The sequence below is a fragment of the Mobula hypostoma genome, chromosome 8, assembly GCF_963921235.1.
Source record: "Mobula hypostoma chromosome 8, sMobHyp1.1, whole genome shotgun sequence".
Classification (NCBI taxonomy): Eukaryota; Metazoa; Chordata; class Chondrichthyes; order Myliobatiformes; family Myliobatidae; genus Mobula; species Mobula hypostoma.
Genome location: NC_086104.1, coordinates 107,486,556 through 107,503,242, shown reverse-complemented (window position 1 = coordinate 107,503,242; position 16,687 = coordinate 107,486,556). Strand labels below are relative to the sequence as shown.

Genomic DNA, 16,687 nt, shown 5'->3' with positions numbered 1-16,687 from the left:
GCAAGGCCATAAGAAGGGAGATGGTGAAGACATGAGTCTATCTTATCATTCTAGTGGGGTAGTGGGGTAGGGGCTGTTCTTGAACCTGGTGGTGCATCCTTTCAGACTGTTCTATCTCCTGCCCAAAAAAAAAGGGAGGGGGGGAGCTGTGGGGTGGGGTCGGGAGGAGGTGGGGGGCAGGAAGAGAGAATGCCCGGGATGTGAGGGGTCTTTAATTATGTTGGCTGCTCAAATTGCAAAAAGTTTAGTTGTTCTGTTATTCTGACTTCAATTTGTTCTTTTCTCTTTAATGTCTAGCTGCTGTTTCTTTAAAGTAGTTATTACTGTTCAATCTAGTCTGCACCTTATCACAGACACCTAACACCCCGTTAGGTCCCTCTAACACCCCCTCTGCAACTTAAACCAGACTTGTTTTTCTCATCTCTCCTGTCCTGATGAAGGATTATGGACTTCAAACATTACCTGATGCTTCTGCTCAGATACTGCTTTGTACTTGTAATACAAGTCCTCATGCATTTTCAAAGACAATTCTTCTGACTGATGGAACAGAGTTAATATAGCAAATATCACGTCTTTGGCAGATTTACCACTTGCATTCAGTGGGGCTATTACAACACTGACACTTTTATATCGGCAGCCCATTTGACAGTTTTCTAATATTATTTCGAATCGTGCTAGATTGTACTGCGCCATAACTGATGTACACAATCAGCTGTGCCTATTACAGTTACTAGCAGACACACCTGAACACATTTTCATCCATCAATACACCCAGGCCTGGTCAGAATGTTAATGGTGAAGGAGAGGTGGACCATTACCAGAAATTCGAGGTTGGAGAAACACATTATATTCCATAGCTTCCAACTTGATGGCATGAACATGGATTTTTCAAACTTCCGGTAATGGTCCCCCTTCTCCTTCACCATTCCCCACCCTCTTTTCCCTCCCTCATCTGATCTCCTTGCCCACCTATTGCCTCCCTCTGGTTCTTCTCACCCCACTTTTACTTCTTCCATGGTCTTCTGTCTTCTTCTATCAGACTGCCCCTTCTCCAGCCCTGTATCTCCTTCACCAATCAATTTCCCAGCTCTTTACCTCATCCCTCCCCCTTCAGGTTTCACCTCTCACCTTGTGTTTCTCTCTCCCCTCCCCCACCTTTTAAATCTACTCCTCATCCTTTTTTCTCCAGTCCTACCAAAGTGTCTCAGCCTAAAACGTTGACTGTACTTTTTTCCCATTGCTGCTGCCTGGCCTGCCGAGTTCCTCCAGCATTTTGTGTGTGTTGAAGTGAAGAAATAGGATTAATTGGATAGATCTTTCAAAGCGGAGGAATGCACTCAATGAGCCAAGTGGAAGCAAAGAAGGAAAATGGCAGATGGAATTGAATGCAGACAAGCGTGAGGTATTCCACTTCAGGAGGACCAACCACAGTAGGACATATACAGTGAGCGGTAGGGCACTGCGGAGTGCGGTAGGACAAAGGGATCTGGGAATACAGCTGCATAATTCATTGAAAGTGGTGTCACAGGTAAATAGGGTGGTAAGGAAAGCTTTCGGCACGCTGGCCTTCATAAACCAAAGTATTGAGTAGAGGAGATGGGATGTTATGTTGACCTTCTATAAGGTGCTGGTGAAGCCTAATTTGGAGTACTGTGTTACTGTGTACAGTTTTGGGCACCTACCTACAGGAAATATGTAAATAAGATTGAAAGAGTATGGAGAAAATATAAAATTATCTTGCCAGAACTGGAGAACTTGAGTTATAAGGAAATATTGAATAGGTTAGAACTTCATTCCTTGGAACGTAGAAGATGAAGGGAAGATTTGACAGAGGTAAACAAAATTACGAGGGGTAATGATAAGGTAAATGCAAGCAGGCTTTTTCCACTGAGGTTGGGTGAGACTACTAGAGGTCATGGGTTAAGGCTGAAAGGTGAGAAATTTAAGGGGAACATGAGGAGAAACTTCTTTCACTCACCGAGGAATCGTGAGAATGTGGAATATGCCAGAGGAATACGAGACTGTGTCAGCGGAAATGGTGCATTTGAGCTTAATTTCAATGTTTAGGAGAAGTTTAGATAGGTACATGAGTGGTAGGGGTACGGAGGGCTGTGGTCCCAGTGCAGGTTGATGGAAGTAGGAAGGACAGGAAGCAAGCCTCTGGCTCAACAAGGCTTTGCAGAGAGATCCAGTCAGTCCAGTTTCCTATGTGTGGCCTGACAGTGATTTTACCATAAGATATAGGAGAAGTAGGTTATTTGGCCCATCGAGTCAGCTCTGCCATTCACAGTCATTATAGATTAGATCACTCATTTATACCAAATTATATATATTTCACATTGATATGTAGTATTAATTATAGCACAGCAACAGAGATTGAGAAGAGAAGGACAAGGATCAGAGAAAAACAGTCTGCAGCAAAAGGCATTGTACTCAATAATTCAGAGAGATCTATTACCTTGGGCCAACATTCAGCATAGTCAGCGTTCTTATCTTCCACATCGGTGCGGTCTTTCTGCCGCCAGGTTTTAAAAGCTGCTCCCAGCAGGCCATGGACAAAGAGAACATCTGCCTTGATTGGCTGACTGAAGAAAAAAGAGACCAACATCGGTACTGTTCAACATATAGGCAACTGCAAATTGCTTGGCAGTTTCTGTGTTAGTAAAAGTTATTACCAAGGGGCTGATTGATTACTTAAACTTATCAGCATTAAAATACACTCAACAATTACTCTGCACAGACATCAGCATCTGGAATTTGGGGAAAGGTAATCATTCATAGAATGGCTACATCTTGGGAAGAGGCCATTCAGCCCACTGAATGCATACCAGCTTGAAAAACAGATCCATTCTGTGAATTCTTTCCTACTGGACCTCACCCAATGACAATGAAGCCTACCTGCACCACGACCCCACCTAACCCCACACCCCAAACACTCACTGGCTCTGCTGTCAGCGCTGGTTGTTTAGCCCACCACCTTCACTTTATGGCCCCTTTCCTTTTGTAATGCAATGGAACTGACTGGCTCCGTCTTGAAGAAAGCAGGCAGTGTAGGCAGGTCATGCAGTGGTGAGCATAACGCTTTACAGTACCAGTGACCCGGGTTCACGTCCCGCTGCGCCCTGTAAGGAGTTCGCACGTTCTCCACGTGACCGCTTGGGGTTTCCTCTGGGTGCTCTGGTTTCCTCCCACAGTCCAAAGATGTACCCTTCGGAAGATTAATTGTCCTGTCATTAGGCCAGGGTTAAGTTGGGGTTGCTGGGCAGTGCGGCTCGAAGGGCTGTAAGGGCTTGTTCTGCGCTGAATCTCAATCAATCAATCAATAATAGATTGACCATTTAAGTCATGATTAGCAATGACTCCTTTTCAGAACTGTGAATACTTATATTCTGTACTGCAGGTAGCTGTGAATCATTAAATATATTCAAGACCAAAACAGATCGACTGTTCAACTTCAGGGATAAGGACAATACAGTAGGGATGTTGAAGGGTGGTGGTTTGGAGATGTTGGAGATGTGGGGCACTCCTTCCTGCAGGTCACCCTCGGGCAAGGTGTGGCACCTGCTTAACCCCCCCAGTCAGGGTCATGTGAACAGTTAGTGGATGGTCGTATGAGCAGCTGCTGCACATCACAAGTCCTGCTTATGCAACCGCTGACGCCAGGCAGACAATCTCTGAAGAGTATCGATAATGACTGGGGTCACCTGACTTGTAAAGACACTGCCCAGGAGGAGACAATGGCAAACCTCCTCTGTGGAAAAAATTGCCAAGAACAATTATGGTCATGGACAGAGAAAAGAATAAGAACAGCAGTGTGAAGGGGGTCTTTCCCACAGGCAGATCAAAGACGGATGGAAGACCATGACAATACGACAGAGCACATGATACTGATGATGATGTTGATAAGGGATGTAGCAGTAGTTGAACAAAGGACCAAGGTCTCTGATCATCAGTGTTAAGGGATAAACTGTGGGAAGGATTTGGGTTCATGAGCTGCTCTAAATGACGAGGCTATGACCTCACCAATGGAGAGCAGAGGAGCACATTGGTCTTTGCAAGTTAGCTAGCCTGCTACATATGTGTTCAATGTCATTATTTTCGAAGTAGCATGATAGTCTAAATAACTTACCTTGTTCTGTACTGTGGATGAAGAATATATATTCCATCCTCGTACTTCTCTTCCACGGTGTCCCTGTCCAGATTGGCCAAAGCTCTTGCAGCATGAGAAGCCTGGATAACATGCGGTGATTTCATCACCTCAGCTAATATACCAATCCATCCTGCAACTCAAAGATCCTTCGCATTGGTTTAAAGATTCCAGTCTGGAACTTCCTTACATCAATAAATACATTCAGTAATGCTAACACCTTCACCACATTTAACAAAACATTCTGAGGAAGCTAACTATTAGGAAAATTGAATAACATTTGCAGCCATCAATGTTCTCATACGTGCGTGTGAGATGAATTTCAATGCTATCAGAAGAACCCTGACTATTGGATGATCGGAGCAGGAAAACTCCTTTGATTGCATCGTCGGAAACAGCTCTAATTCTATCTTTAATGTCTTTGTTTTTCCCTTTCAGGCTTCTTTTGAAGACCCTGACATGGAGTTACACGCTGACTTTGGATCTTTGCAGGAATAGAACCCACTCTTAGGAACTCACGACTGGCCGCTATTCAATATGCCAAGGACGTGGCCTTGAAGACCTGCACGCCTTCAGGGTTCGGGGATTTTGTGGCTCTGGAGGTGGGCAGACTTGAGGTTGCTGCTGCTGCAGGAAATTGGTGTGTCATGGGAGAAGGAAGATTGTAAGCAGCTAGCAGGCTGCTGGCTGTGTGTCAGAGACATGAGTTCTTTCAGTACAGAGCTCGGAAAAAGTGATGCAATGAACTTTTAACATCAAAAATCAGCGGGTTGTTTGTTTTGTCTCCCCTCTCGCTGTGAAATGGAGACATCTCTTTTCCCCTTAAGAGGGAGAGAGAGAGAGCCTGTGATGTCGAATACTGGGTGAAATGAGTAGTCTTTGGGGTACTGCAAGTTTGGATCGTTATTGATGCTTTGCTGCATGCTTGAGTGCTCGTTGGAGGTTTTTTGCTGGTGGGGGAGGGAAGGTGGTTGCTTTGCTGCTGCCCGTGCATTGGTGGGGGGAGCTGGGGAGGGGCTTTGGAGTTCTAACACTTAACTGTCATTCAATCTTTGGGGCAACTCCTCTGTTTTCATGGAAGGTTGTGAAGAAAAAGAATTTCAGGATGTATATTGTATACATTTCTCTGATATTAAATGTACTTTTGAAACCTTTGAAACTATCTGCACATTACAACACACTGTCACTGTACCTGACTGTCTGCACATTACAAAACACTGTCAGTATACCTGTCATCCACACATTACAATACGCTCAGTAGACATGACTGTCCACACATTACAACACTGTCACTGTACCTGACTGTGCAATGGCCGAGTGAAGATGGTCATGTAAAGCCACATTTCCAATTGTCCGAATGATATTTCTTTGAATTTTTTGAGAATCTTGGCGTAGGTGATAAATTTTTTGGAGCAACTGCAAGCCTCCATTTGCTACCATTGCATCACAATGGCTGGATACCTGATGTTGGGATGGAAATTGAAGAGAAACTTTCACCTCAATGAACCAAGAATTAATACAATAAAGAATAGTAATATATCATCATAGCACATGAAAATGGTACAATCTTCAACTCATTTAACATAGATTTAAGAACAAAAATTTCTGCTCATGCAGTGATATAAGCAAAAATTAGGGTGAAAAATTCCATCTTCCTGAGGGGAACAAATTCTCCCCACCCAGCTGAAGCACCAGTTGGAGTGACCTCATGCACAGGCAGATTTGCCCATTACTGAAGGTGATGGAAAAGCAGCAGCCAGGAGGCAGGGGAACCTTTTAAATAGACTTGCAATGCATTGGAAAGAGACAGAGAATCTATGCTTATGAACAACATTCAGAAGACTGAACTTGAGTGAAATAATCTTTTTAAGGTTACTGTAGGATATACTTATGAACGATTCTGTGAAATTCACATTTCTGTGAATTTAATCATTCCCCAATTTCCCGTAAGGTGGTGATAGTGAGCCACATTCATGAACCTCCAGAGTCCACACTTTGAAGTAACTCCAAGTCAGGCCTCAGCAGGGATGCCAACTTTCTCACTCCCAAATAAGGGACAAAAGTAGCAGTCAAATACGGGACACTTGTGTTTACCCTGAGAAAGACTACCATGACCATGAAGCCTTGCGTGGGCACCTGTGTGCGCATGCGTGTACATGCCAATTTTTTTCTACAAATTGGTTTTGGCTTAATCTTCCGGATTCTGATACACTGCACATACATTATATAGGCTGTGTATTTATCATATCATTCCTGTTTTTACTATATGTTACTGTTATTTTAGGTTTTGTGTGTTATTAGTCTGATTTGGTAGGTTATTTTTTGGGTGTGGGAACACTCAAAAATTTTTCCCATATAAATTGATGGTAATTGCTTCTGCGTTTTACGCCATTTCGGCACGAAAAGTTTCATAGGAATGCTCTACCTTAGCGGAGGAAATATGGGACAAGGGAGGTCCCGTATGGGACAAACCAATTTAGCCCAATATACGGGATGTCCCAGCTAATACAGGACAGTTGGCAACCCTAAATCTCAGGTACCATCTAAAACCTAAATGCATCACATCCACCCATTCCCTTAACTTGCCCAATTCCTTCAAAACATTAGAATTGGCAAACTCAACTTGCCTGTTAATAAATTTTGTGGTTAAAAAAACCAGTCAAGATGGTGACAAGCTGCAGTCTCCATCGAGTCAAGACTCGCACTTTGTTGTTTTTAGGTTCGTAGAGATGGTCTAGCAGTCAGAGAGGGGAGTTAGGGTTTAGGAACAGGGATATAGGGGAATTAGAGGTCAGGTTGGAGCCTAGGCCTCAATTCCACATTTTAAGGCCAGCAACGTGAATATGTGATGATGGACAACCTTGGTTAGATGTCATGCTGGCAGACCAGCGAGGATAAGGGCTGGTGGCCCCCCAACATCAACAAGTCATTGGCGAGTTCCGGGATCGGAGTCCTGTGCGGGCAGGAGGCACGAGGGTCAGTTACCCCCCTATGTACACTAGTCGATGTGACGAATTGAGGCCTAGCATTCAGGGTCCCAACATCACCGAATCAGAGTTTGAGGTCTAGAGACAGAGTCCTCATTCATTGTCATCAGGGTGTGTTGGGGTTAGTACCAAAAATCAAAGCCCAAGAGGTCCGGAAGGCAAGGCCCGATGGCCAGAACCCTGGGCCTATGGGTCCACTGGGTAAGTCTAAGGCCCAATGTCTACGAGCTCTCTAGAGGCTGAAGGCTGGGGTAGGAGGACTGTCCGTGTGAGTGTATGGGTGGTGAGGCTGGGGTGGGAGGACTGTCCGTGTGAGTGTATGGGTGGTGAGGCTGGAGTAGGAGGACTGTCCGTGTGAGTGTATGGGTGGTGGCCGGTGAGGCTGGGGTAGGAGGACTGTCCGTGTGAGTGTATGGGTGGTGAGGCTGGGGTAGGAGGACTGTCCGTGTGAGTGTATGGGTGGTGGTGAGGCTGGGGTAGGAGGACTGTCCGTGTGAGTGTATGGGTGGTGAAGGCTGGGGTAGGAGGACTGTCCGTGTGAGTGTATGGGTGGTGGTGAGGCTGGGGTAGGAGGACTGTCCGTGTGAGTGTATGGGTGGTGGTGAGGCTGGGGTAGGAGGACTGTCCGTGTGTGTGTATGGGTGGTGGTGAGGCTGGGGTAGGAGGACTGTCCGTGTGAGTGTATGGGTGGTGAGGCTGGGGTAGGAGGACTGTCCGTGTGAGTGTATGGGTGGTGGCCGGTGAGGCTGGGGTAGGAGGACTGTCCGTGTGAGTGTATGGGTGGTGGTGAAGGCTGGGGTAGGAGGACTGTCCGTGTGAGTGTATGGGTGGTGGTGAAGGCTGGGGTAGGAGGACTGTCCGTGTGAGTGTATGGGTGGTGGTGAGGCTGGGGTAGGAGGACTGTCCGTGTGAGTGTATGGGTGGTGAGGCTGGGGTAGGAGGACTGTCCGTGTGAGTGTATGGGTGGTGGTGAGGCTGGGGTAGGAGGACTGTCCGTGTGAGTGTATGGGTGGTGGTGAGGCTGGGGTAGGAGGACTGTCCGTGTGAGTGTATGGGTGGTGAAGGCTGGGGTAGGAGGACTGTCCGTGTGAGTGTATGGGTGGTGGTGAGGCTGGGGTAGGAGGACTGTCCGTGTGAGTGTATGGGTGGTGGTGAGGCTGGGGTAGGAGGACTGTCCGTGTGAGTGTATGGGTGGTGAGGCTGGGGTAGGAGGACTGTCCGTGTGAGTGTATGGGTGGTGAAGGCTGGGGTAGGAGGACTGTCCGTGTGAGTGTATGGGTGGTGAAGGCTGGGGTAGGAGGACTGTCCGTGTGAGTGTATGGGTGGTGGTGAGGCTGGGGTAGGAGGACTGTCCGTGTGAGTGTATGGGTGGTGGTGAGGCTGGGGTAGGAGGACTGTCCGTGTGAGTGTATGGGTGGTGGTGAGGCTGGGGTAGGAGGACTGTCCGTGTGAGTGTATGGGTGGTGCCGTGTGAGGCTGGGGTAGGAGGACTGTCCGTGTGAGTGTATGGGTGGTGAGGCTGGGGTAGGAGGACTGTCCGTGTGAGTGTATGGGTGGTGAGGCTGGGGTAGGAGGACTGTCCGTGTGAGTGTATGGGTGGTGAGGCTGGGGTAGGAGGACTGTCCGTGTGAGTGTATGGGTGGTGAGGCTGGGGTAGGAGGACTGTCCGTGTGAGTGTATGGGTGGTGAGGCTGGGGTAGGAGGACTGTCCGTGTGAGTGTATGGGTGGTGGTGAGGCTGGGGTAGGAGGACTGTCCGTGTGAGTGTATGGGTGGTGGTGAGGCTGGGGTAGGAGGACTGTCCGTGTGAGTGTATGGGTGGTGGTGAGGCTGGGGTAGGAGGACTGTCCGTGTGAGTGTATGGGTGGTGGTGAAGGCTGGGGTAGGAGGACTGTCCGTGTGAGTGTATGGGTGGTGGTGAGGCTGGGGTAGGAGGACTGTCCGTGTGAGTGTATGGGTGGTGAGGCTGGGGTGGAAGGACTGTCCGTGTGAGTGTATGGGTGGTGAGGCTGGGGTAGGAGGACTGTCCGTGTGAGTGTATGGGTGGTGGTGAAGGCTGGGGTAGGAGGACTGTCCGTGTGAGTGTATGGGTGGTGAGGCTGGGGTAGGAGGACTGTCCGTGTGAGTGTATGGGTGGTGAGGCTGGGGTAGGAGGACTGTCCGTGTGAGTGTATGGGTGGTGGTGAGGCTGGGGTAGGAGGACTGTCCGTGTGAGTGTATGGGTGGTGGTGAGGCTGGGGTAGGAGGACTGTCCGTGTGAGTGTATGGGTGGTGAGGCTGGGGTAGGAGGACTGTCCGTGTGAGTGTATGGGTGGTGAGGCTGGGGTAGGAGGACTGTCCGTGTGAGTGTATGGGTGGTGAGGCTGGGGTAGGAGGACTGTCCGTGTGAGTGTATGGGTGGTGAGGCTGGGGTAGGAGGACTGTCCGTGTGAGTGTATGGGTGGTGAGGCTGGGGTAGGAGGACTGTCCGTGTGAGTGTATGGGTGGTGAGGCTGGGGTAGGAGGACTGTCCGTGTGAGTGTATGGGTGGTGAGGCTGGGGTAGGAGGACTGTCCGTGTGAGTGTATGGGTGGTGGTGAGGCTGGGGTAGGAGGACTGTCCGTGTGAGTGTATGGGTGGTGAGGCTGGGGTAGGAGGACTGTCCGTGTGAGTGTATGGGTGGTGAGGCTGGGGTAGGAGGACTGTCCGTGTGAGTGTATGGGTGGTGGTGAGGCTGGGGTAGGAGGACTGTCCGTGTGAGTGTATGGGTGGTGAGGCTGGGGTAGGAGGACTGTCCGTGTGAGTGTATGGGTGGTGGTGAGGCTGGGGTAGGAGGACTGTCCGTGTGAGTGTATGGGTGGTGGTGAGGCTGGGGTAGGAGGACTGTCCGTGTGAGTGTATGGGTGGTGAGGCTGGGGTAGAAGGACTGTCCGTGTGAGTGTATGGGTGGTGAGGCTGGGGTAGGAGGACTGTCCGTGTGAGTGTATGGGTGGTGGTGAGGCTGGGGTAGAAGGACTGTCCGTGTGAGTGTATGGGTGGTGGTGAGGCTGGGGTAGGAGGACTGTCCGTGTGAGTGTATGGGTGGTGGTGAGGCTGGGGTAGGAGGACTGTCCGTGTGAGTGTATGGGTGGTGGTGAGGCTGGGGTAGGAGGACTGTCCGTGTGAGTGTATGGGTGGTGGTGAGGCTGGGGTAGAAGGACTGTCCGTGTGAGTGTATGGGTGGTGGTGAGGCTGGGGTAGGAGGACTGTCCGTGTGAGTGTATGGGTGGTGGTGAAGGCTGGGGTAGGAGGACTGTCCGTGTGAGTGTATGGGTGGTGGTGAGGCTGGGGTAGGAGGACTGTCCGTGTGAGTGTATGGGTGGTGGTGAGGCTGGGGTAGGAGGACTGTCCGTGTGAGTGTATGGGTGGTGGCCGGTGAGGCTGGGGTAGGAGGACTGTCCGTGTGAGTGTATGGGTGGTGGTGAAGGCTGGGGTAGGAGGACTGTCCGTGTGAGTGTATGGGTGGTGGTGAGGCTGGGGTAGGAGGACTGTCCGTGTGAGTGTATGGGTGGTGGTGAGGCTGGGGTAGGAGGACTGTCCGTGTGAGTGTATGGGTGGTGAGGCTGGGGTAGGAGGACTGTCCGTGTGAGTGGTATGGGTGGTGAGGCTGGGGTAGGAGGACTGTCCGTGTGAGTGTATGGGTGGTGAGGCTGGGGTAGGAGGACTGTCCGTGTGAGTGTATGGGTGGTGAGGCTGGGGTAGGAGGACTGTCCGTGTGAGTGTATGGGTGGTGGTGAGGCTGGGGTAGGCTGGGGTAGAAGGACTGTCCGTGTGAGTGTATGGGTGGTGGTGAGGCTGGGGTAGGAGGACTGTCCGTGTGAGTGTATGGGTGGTGAGGCTGGGGTAGGAGGACTGTCCGTGTGAGTGTATGGGTGGTGAGGCTGGGGTAGGAGGACTGTCCGTGTGAGTGTATGGGTGGTGAGGCTGGGGTAGGAGGACTGTCCGTGTGAGTGTATGGGTGGTGGTGAGGCTGGGGTAGGAGGACTGTCCGTGTGAGTGTATGGGTGGTGGTGAGGCTGGGGTAGGAGGACTGTCCGTGTGAGTGTATGGGTGGTGGTGAAGGCTGGGGTAGGAGGACTGTCCGTGTGAGTGTATGGGTGGTGAGGCTGGGGTAGGAGGACTGTCCGTGTGAGTGTATGGGTGGTGAGGCTGGGGTAGGAGGACTGTCCGTGTGAGTGTATGGGTGGTGGTGAGGCTGGGGTAGGAGGACTGTCCGTGTGAGTGTATGGGTGGTGAGGCTGGGGTAGGAGGACTGTCCGTGTGAGTGTATGGGTGGTGAAGGCTGGGGTAGGAGGACTGTCCGTGTGAGTGTATGGGTGGTGAGGCTGGGGTAGGAGGACTGTCCGTGTGAGTGTATGGGTGGTGGTGAGGCTGGGGTAGGAGGACTGTCCGTGTGAGTGTATGGGTGGTGAGGCTGGGGTAGGAGGACTGTCCGTGTGAGTGTATGGGTGGTGGTGAAGGCTGGGGTAGAAGGACTGTCCGTGTGAGTGTATGGGTGGTGGTGAGGCTGGGGTAGGAGGACTGTCCGTGTGAGTGTATGGGTGGTGGTGAGGCTGGGGTAGGAGGACTGTCCGTGTGAGTGTATGGGTGGTGGTGAGGCTGGGGTAGGAGGACTGTCCGTGTGAGTGTATGGGTGGTGAGGCTGGGGTAGGAGGACTGTCCGTGTGAGTGTATGGGTGGTGGTGAAGGCTGGGGTAGGAGGACTGTCCGTGTGAGTGTATGGGTGGTGGTGAAGGCTGGGGTAGGAGGACTGTCCGTGTGAGTGTATGGGTGGTGAGGCTGGGGTAGGAGGACTGTCCGTGTGAGTGTATGGGTGGTGGTGAAGGCTGGGGTAGGAGGACTGTCCGTGTGAGTGTATGGGTGGTGAGGCTGGGGTAGGAGGACTGTCCGTGTGAGTGTATGGGTGGTGGTGAGGCTGGGGTAGGAGGACTGTCCGTGTGAGTGTATGGGTGGTGAGGCTGGGGTAGGAGGACTGTCCGTGTGAGTGTATGGGTGGTGGCCGGTGAGGCTGGGGTAGGAGGACTGTCCGTGTGAGTGTATGGGTGGTGGTGAGGCTGGGGTAGGAGGACTGTCCGTGTGAGTGTATGGGTGGTGAGGCTGGGGTAGGAGGACTGTCCGTGTGAGTGTATGGGTGGTGAGGCTGGGGTAGGAGGACTGTCCGTGTGAGTGTATGGGTGGTGAGGCTGGGGTAGGAGGACTGTCCGTGTGAGTGTATGGGTGGTGAGGCTGGGGTAGGAGGACTGTCCGTGTGAGTGTATGGGTGGTGAAGGCTGGGGTAGGAGGACTGTCCGTGTGAGTGTATGGGTGGTGAGGCTGGGGTAGGAGGACTGTCCGTGTGAGTGTATGGGTGGTGGTGAGGCTGGGGTAGGAGGACTGTCCGTGTGAGTGTATGGGTGGTGAGGCTGGGGTAGGAGGACTGTCCGTGTGAGTGTATGGGTGGTGGTGAAGGCTGGGGTAGGAGGACTGTCCGTGTGAGTGTATGGGTGGTGAGGCTGGGGTAGGAGGACTGTCCGTGTGAGTGTATGGGTGGTGGTGAAGGTTGGGGTAGGAGGACTGTCCGTGTGAGTGTATGGGTGGTGGTGAGGCTGGGGTAGGAGGACTGTCCGTGTGAGTGTATGGGTGGTGAGGCTGGGGTAGGAGGACTGTCCGTGTGAGTGTATGGGTGGTGGTGAGGCTGGGGTAGGAGGACTGTCCCTGTGAGTGTATGGGTGGTGAGGCTGGGGTAGGAGGACTGTCCGTGTGAGTGTATGGGTGGTGAGGCTGGGGTAGGAGGACTGTCCGTGTGAGTGTATGGGTGGTGAGGCTGGGGTAGGAGGACTGTCCGTGTGAGTGTATGGGTGGTGAGGCTGGGGTAGGAGGACTGTCCGTGTGAGTGTATGGGTGGTGAGGCTGGGGTAGGAGGACTGTCCGTGTGAGTGTATGGGTGGTGGTGAGGCTGGGGTAGGAGGACTGTCCGTGTGAGTGTATGGGTGGTGGTGAGGCTGGGGTAGGAGGACTGTCCGTGTGAGTGTATGGGTGGTGGTGAAGGCTGGGGTAGGAGGACTGTCCGTGTGAGTGTATGGGTGGTGGTGAAGGCTGGGGTAGGAGGACTGTCCGTGTGAGTGTATGGGTGGTGGTGAGGCTGGGGTAGGAGGACTGTCCGTGTGAGTGTATGGGTGGTGAGGCTGGGGTAGGAGGACTGTCCGTGTGAGTGTATGGGTGGTGAGGCTGGGGTAGGAGGACTGTCCGTGTGAGTGTATGGGTGGTGGTGAGGCTGGGGTAGGAGGACTGTCCGTGTGAGTGTATGGGTGGTGGTGAGGCTGGGGTAGGAGGACTGTCCGTGTGAGTGTATGGGTGGTGAGGCTGGGGTAGGAGGACTGTCCGTGTGAGTGTATGGGTGGTGGTGAGGCTGGGGTAGGAGGACTGTCCGTGTGAGTGTATGGGTGGTGAGGCTGGGGTAGGAGGACTGTCCGTGTGAGTGTATGGGTGGTGAGGCTGGGGTAGGAGGACTGTCCGTGTGAGTGTATGGGTGGTGGTGAGGCTGGGGTAGGAGGACTGTCCGTGTGAGTGTATGGGTGGTGAAGGCTGGGGTAGGAGGACTGTCCGTGTGAGTGTATGGGTGGTGGTGAAGGCTGGGGTAGGAGGACTGTCCGTGTGAGTGTATGGGTGGTGAGGCTGGGGTAGGAGGACTGTCCGTGTGAGTGTATGGGTGGTGAGGCTGGGGTAGGAGGACTGTCCGTGTGAGTGTATGGGTGGTGAAGGCTGGGGTAGGAGGACTGTCCGTGTGAGTGTATGGGTGGTGAAGGCTGGGGTAGGAGGACTGTCCGTGTGAGTGTATGGGTGGTGAAGGCTGGGGTAGAAGGACTGTCCGTGTGAGTGTATGGGTGGTGAAGGCTGGGGTAGGAGGACTGTCCGTGTGAGTGTATGGGTGGTGAGGCTGGGGTAGGAGGACTGTCCGTGTGAGTGTATGGGTGGTGAGGCTGGGGTAGGAGGACTGTCCGTGTGAGTGTATGGGTGGTGAGGCTGGGGTAGGAGGACTGTCCCTGTGAGTGTATGGGTGGTGGTGAGGCTGGGGTAGGAGGACTGTCCGTGTGAGTGTATGGGTGGTGAGGCTGGGGTAGGAGGACTGTCCGTGTGAGTGTATGGGTGGTGGTGAAGGCTGGGGTAGGAGGACTGTCCGTGTGAGTGTATGGGTGGTGAGGCTGGGGTAGGAGGACTGTCCGTGTGAGTGTATGGGTGGTGAGGCTGGGGTAGGAGGACTGTCCGTGTGAGTGTATGGGTGGTGAGGCTGGGGTAGGAGGACTGTCCGTGTGAGTGTATGGGTGGTGGTGAGGCTGGGGTAGGAGGACTGTCCGTGTGAGTGTATGGGTGGTGGTGAGGCTGGGGTAGGAGGACTGTCCGTGTGAGTGTATGGGTGGTGAGGCTGGGGTAGGAGGACTGTCCGTGTGAGTGTATGGGTGGTGGTGAGGCTGGGGTAGAAGGACTGTCCGTGTGAGTGTATGGGTGGTGGTGAGGCTGGGGTAGAAGGACTGTCCGTGTGAGTGTATGGGTGGTGAGGCTGGGGTAGGAGGACTGTCCGTGTGAGTGTATGGGTGGTGGTGAGGCTGGGGTAGGAGGACTGTCCGTGTGAGTGTATGGGTGGTGGTGAGGCTGGGGTAGGAGGACTGTCCGTGTGAGTGTATGGGTGGTGAGGCTGGGGTAGGAGGACTGTCCGTGTGAGTGTATGGGTGGTGGTGAGGCTGGGGTAGGAGGACTGTCCGTGTGAGTGTATGGGTGGTGAGGCTGGGGTAGGAGGACTGTCCGTGTGAGTGTATGGGTGGTGAGGCTGGGGTAGGAGGACTGTCCGTGTGAGTGTATGGGTGGTGGTGAGGCTGGGGTAGGAGGACTGTCCGTGTGAGTGTATGGGTGGTGGTGAGGCTGGGGTAGGAGGACTGTCCGTGTGAGTGTATGGGTGGTGAAGGCTGGGGTAGGAGGACTGTCCGTGTGAGTGTATGGGTGGTGGTGAGGCTGGGGTAGGAGGACTGTCCGTGTGAGTGTATGGGTGGTGAGGCTGGGGTAGGAGGACTGTCCGTGTGAGTGTATGGGTGGTGAGGCTGGGGTAGGAGGACTGTCCGTGTGAGTGTATGGGTGGTGGTGAAGGCTGGGGTAGGAGGACTGTCCGTGTGAGTGTATGGGTGGTGGTGAAGGCTGGGGTAGGAGGACTGTCCGTGTGAGTGTATGGGTGGTGAGGCTGGGGTAGGAGGACTGTCCGTGTGAGTGTATGGGTGGTGGTGAGGCTGGGGTAGGAGGACTGTCCGTGTGAGTGTATGGGTGGTGGTGAAGGCTGGGGTAGGAGGACTGTCCGTGTGAGTGTATGGGTGGTGGTGAAGGCTGGGGTAGGAGGACTGTCCGTGTGAGTGTATGGGTGGTGGTGAAGGCTGGGGTAGGAGGACTGTCCGTGTGAGTGTATGGGTGGTGGTGAGGCTGGGGTAGGAGGACTGTCCGTGTGAGTGTATGGGTGGTGGTGAAGGCTGGGGTAGGAGGACTGTCCGTGTGAGTGTATGGGTGGTGGTGAAGGCTGGGGTAGGAGGACTGTCCGTGTGAGTGTATGGGTGGTGGTGAGGCTGGGGTAGGAGGACTGTCCGTGTGAGTGTATGGGTGGTGGTGAGGCTGGGGTAGGAGGACTGTCCGTGTGAGTGTATGGGTGGTGGTGAAGGCTGGGGTAGGAGGACTGTCCGTGTGAGTGTATGGGTGGTGCCGGTGAGGCTGGGGTTTTGTTTTGCTGCAGTTGTTCTGTCGAGCGCGGTGGACATGCTACGTTGGTGTTGCAATGTGTGCCGACAGTTACTGGCTGTTCCCAGCACATCCTTAGGTTGTGTTGGTGATTAACGCAAACAATGCATTTCATTGTATGTCTCCATGCACACATGATAAATAAATAAATGAATTTTAATCCGTCGGCTACTCCTGATTAACTCAAGTATCTCTGTGCATCTCTAATCTTATCTTCAGGAGCACGGATGTTTTAGACTGCTGCTGCACATCTAGATCAAATGTTAGGCAGTCACTCAGTCAACTCTGTGAGGCAAATAATCCACCCATTTAATCCCATCATGTGCCATCTTTCCAAATTGCCTTCGAGCGGGGCCACTGGACTAACTGAAGATGAGATTTGCATTTCACTGCAGCCACCGAGCACTCCAACTCCTGTCAAGTTTAAACCTGTGACAGTACATATACATCCTCCTGAGAAATGAGGTGCGGTGAGTGGCAGAAGTGCCTGTTGGAGAGCACTTTGGTTCCAGCAACCATAACTCTATTCAAACTTGGAGCATTACAGCACAGTATAGGCCCTTTGGTCCACAATATTGTGCCAACCTTTTAACCAACTCCAAGATCAATCTAACCCTTCCCTCTCATGTAACCTTCCATTTTTCTTTCATCCATGTGTCTATCTAATAGTCTCTTAAATGTCCGTAATGCGTCTGCCTCTACCACTGCTTGTGGCTGTGCACTTCATGTACCGAGCACTCTGTGTAAAAAACTACTTCAGACACCCCCTATATTTCCTTCCAATC

At 52.5% G+C, this 16,687-nt stretch overlaps 1 protein-coding gene across 7 annotated transcripts in view; it reads right to left on the bottom strand.

The window, feature by feature from the left end:
• Window positions 1-16,687, bottom strand: part of serac1 (serine active site containing 1) — an 82,658-nt gene that overhangs the window by 22,966 nt on the left and 43,005 nt on the right. For all 7 annotated transcript variants that reach the window (XR_010018992.1, XM_063056565.1, XM_063056566.1 and 4 more), the window contains 3 exons: window positions 5,446-5,608; window positions 4,130-4,280; window positions 2,459-2,585 (listed from right to left, as the gene is read on the bottom strand). Coding sequence is in view for 6 of the 7 variants with exons in the window: in XM_063056565.1 (XP_062912635.1) it covers window positions 2,459-2,585; window positions 4,130-4,280; window positions 5,446-5,608 (441 nt within the window). In the remaining variant the exon portion in view is untranslated. The remainder of the gene's footprint in view (window positions 1-2,458; window positions 2,586-4,129; window positions 4,281-5,445; window positions 5,609-16,687) is intronic.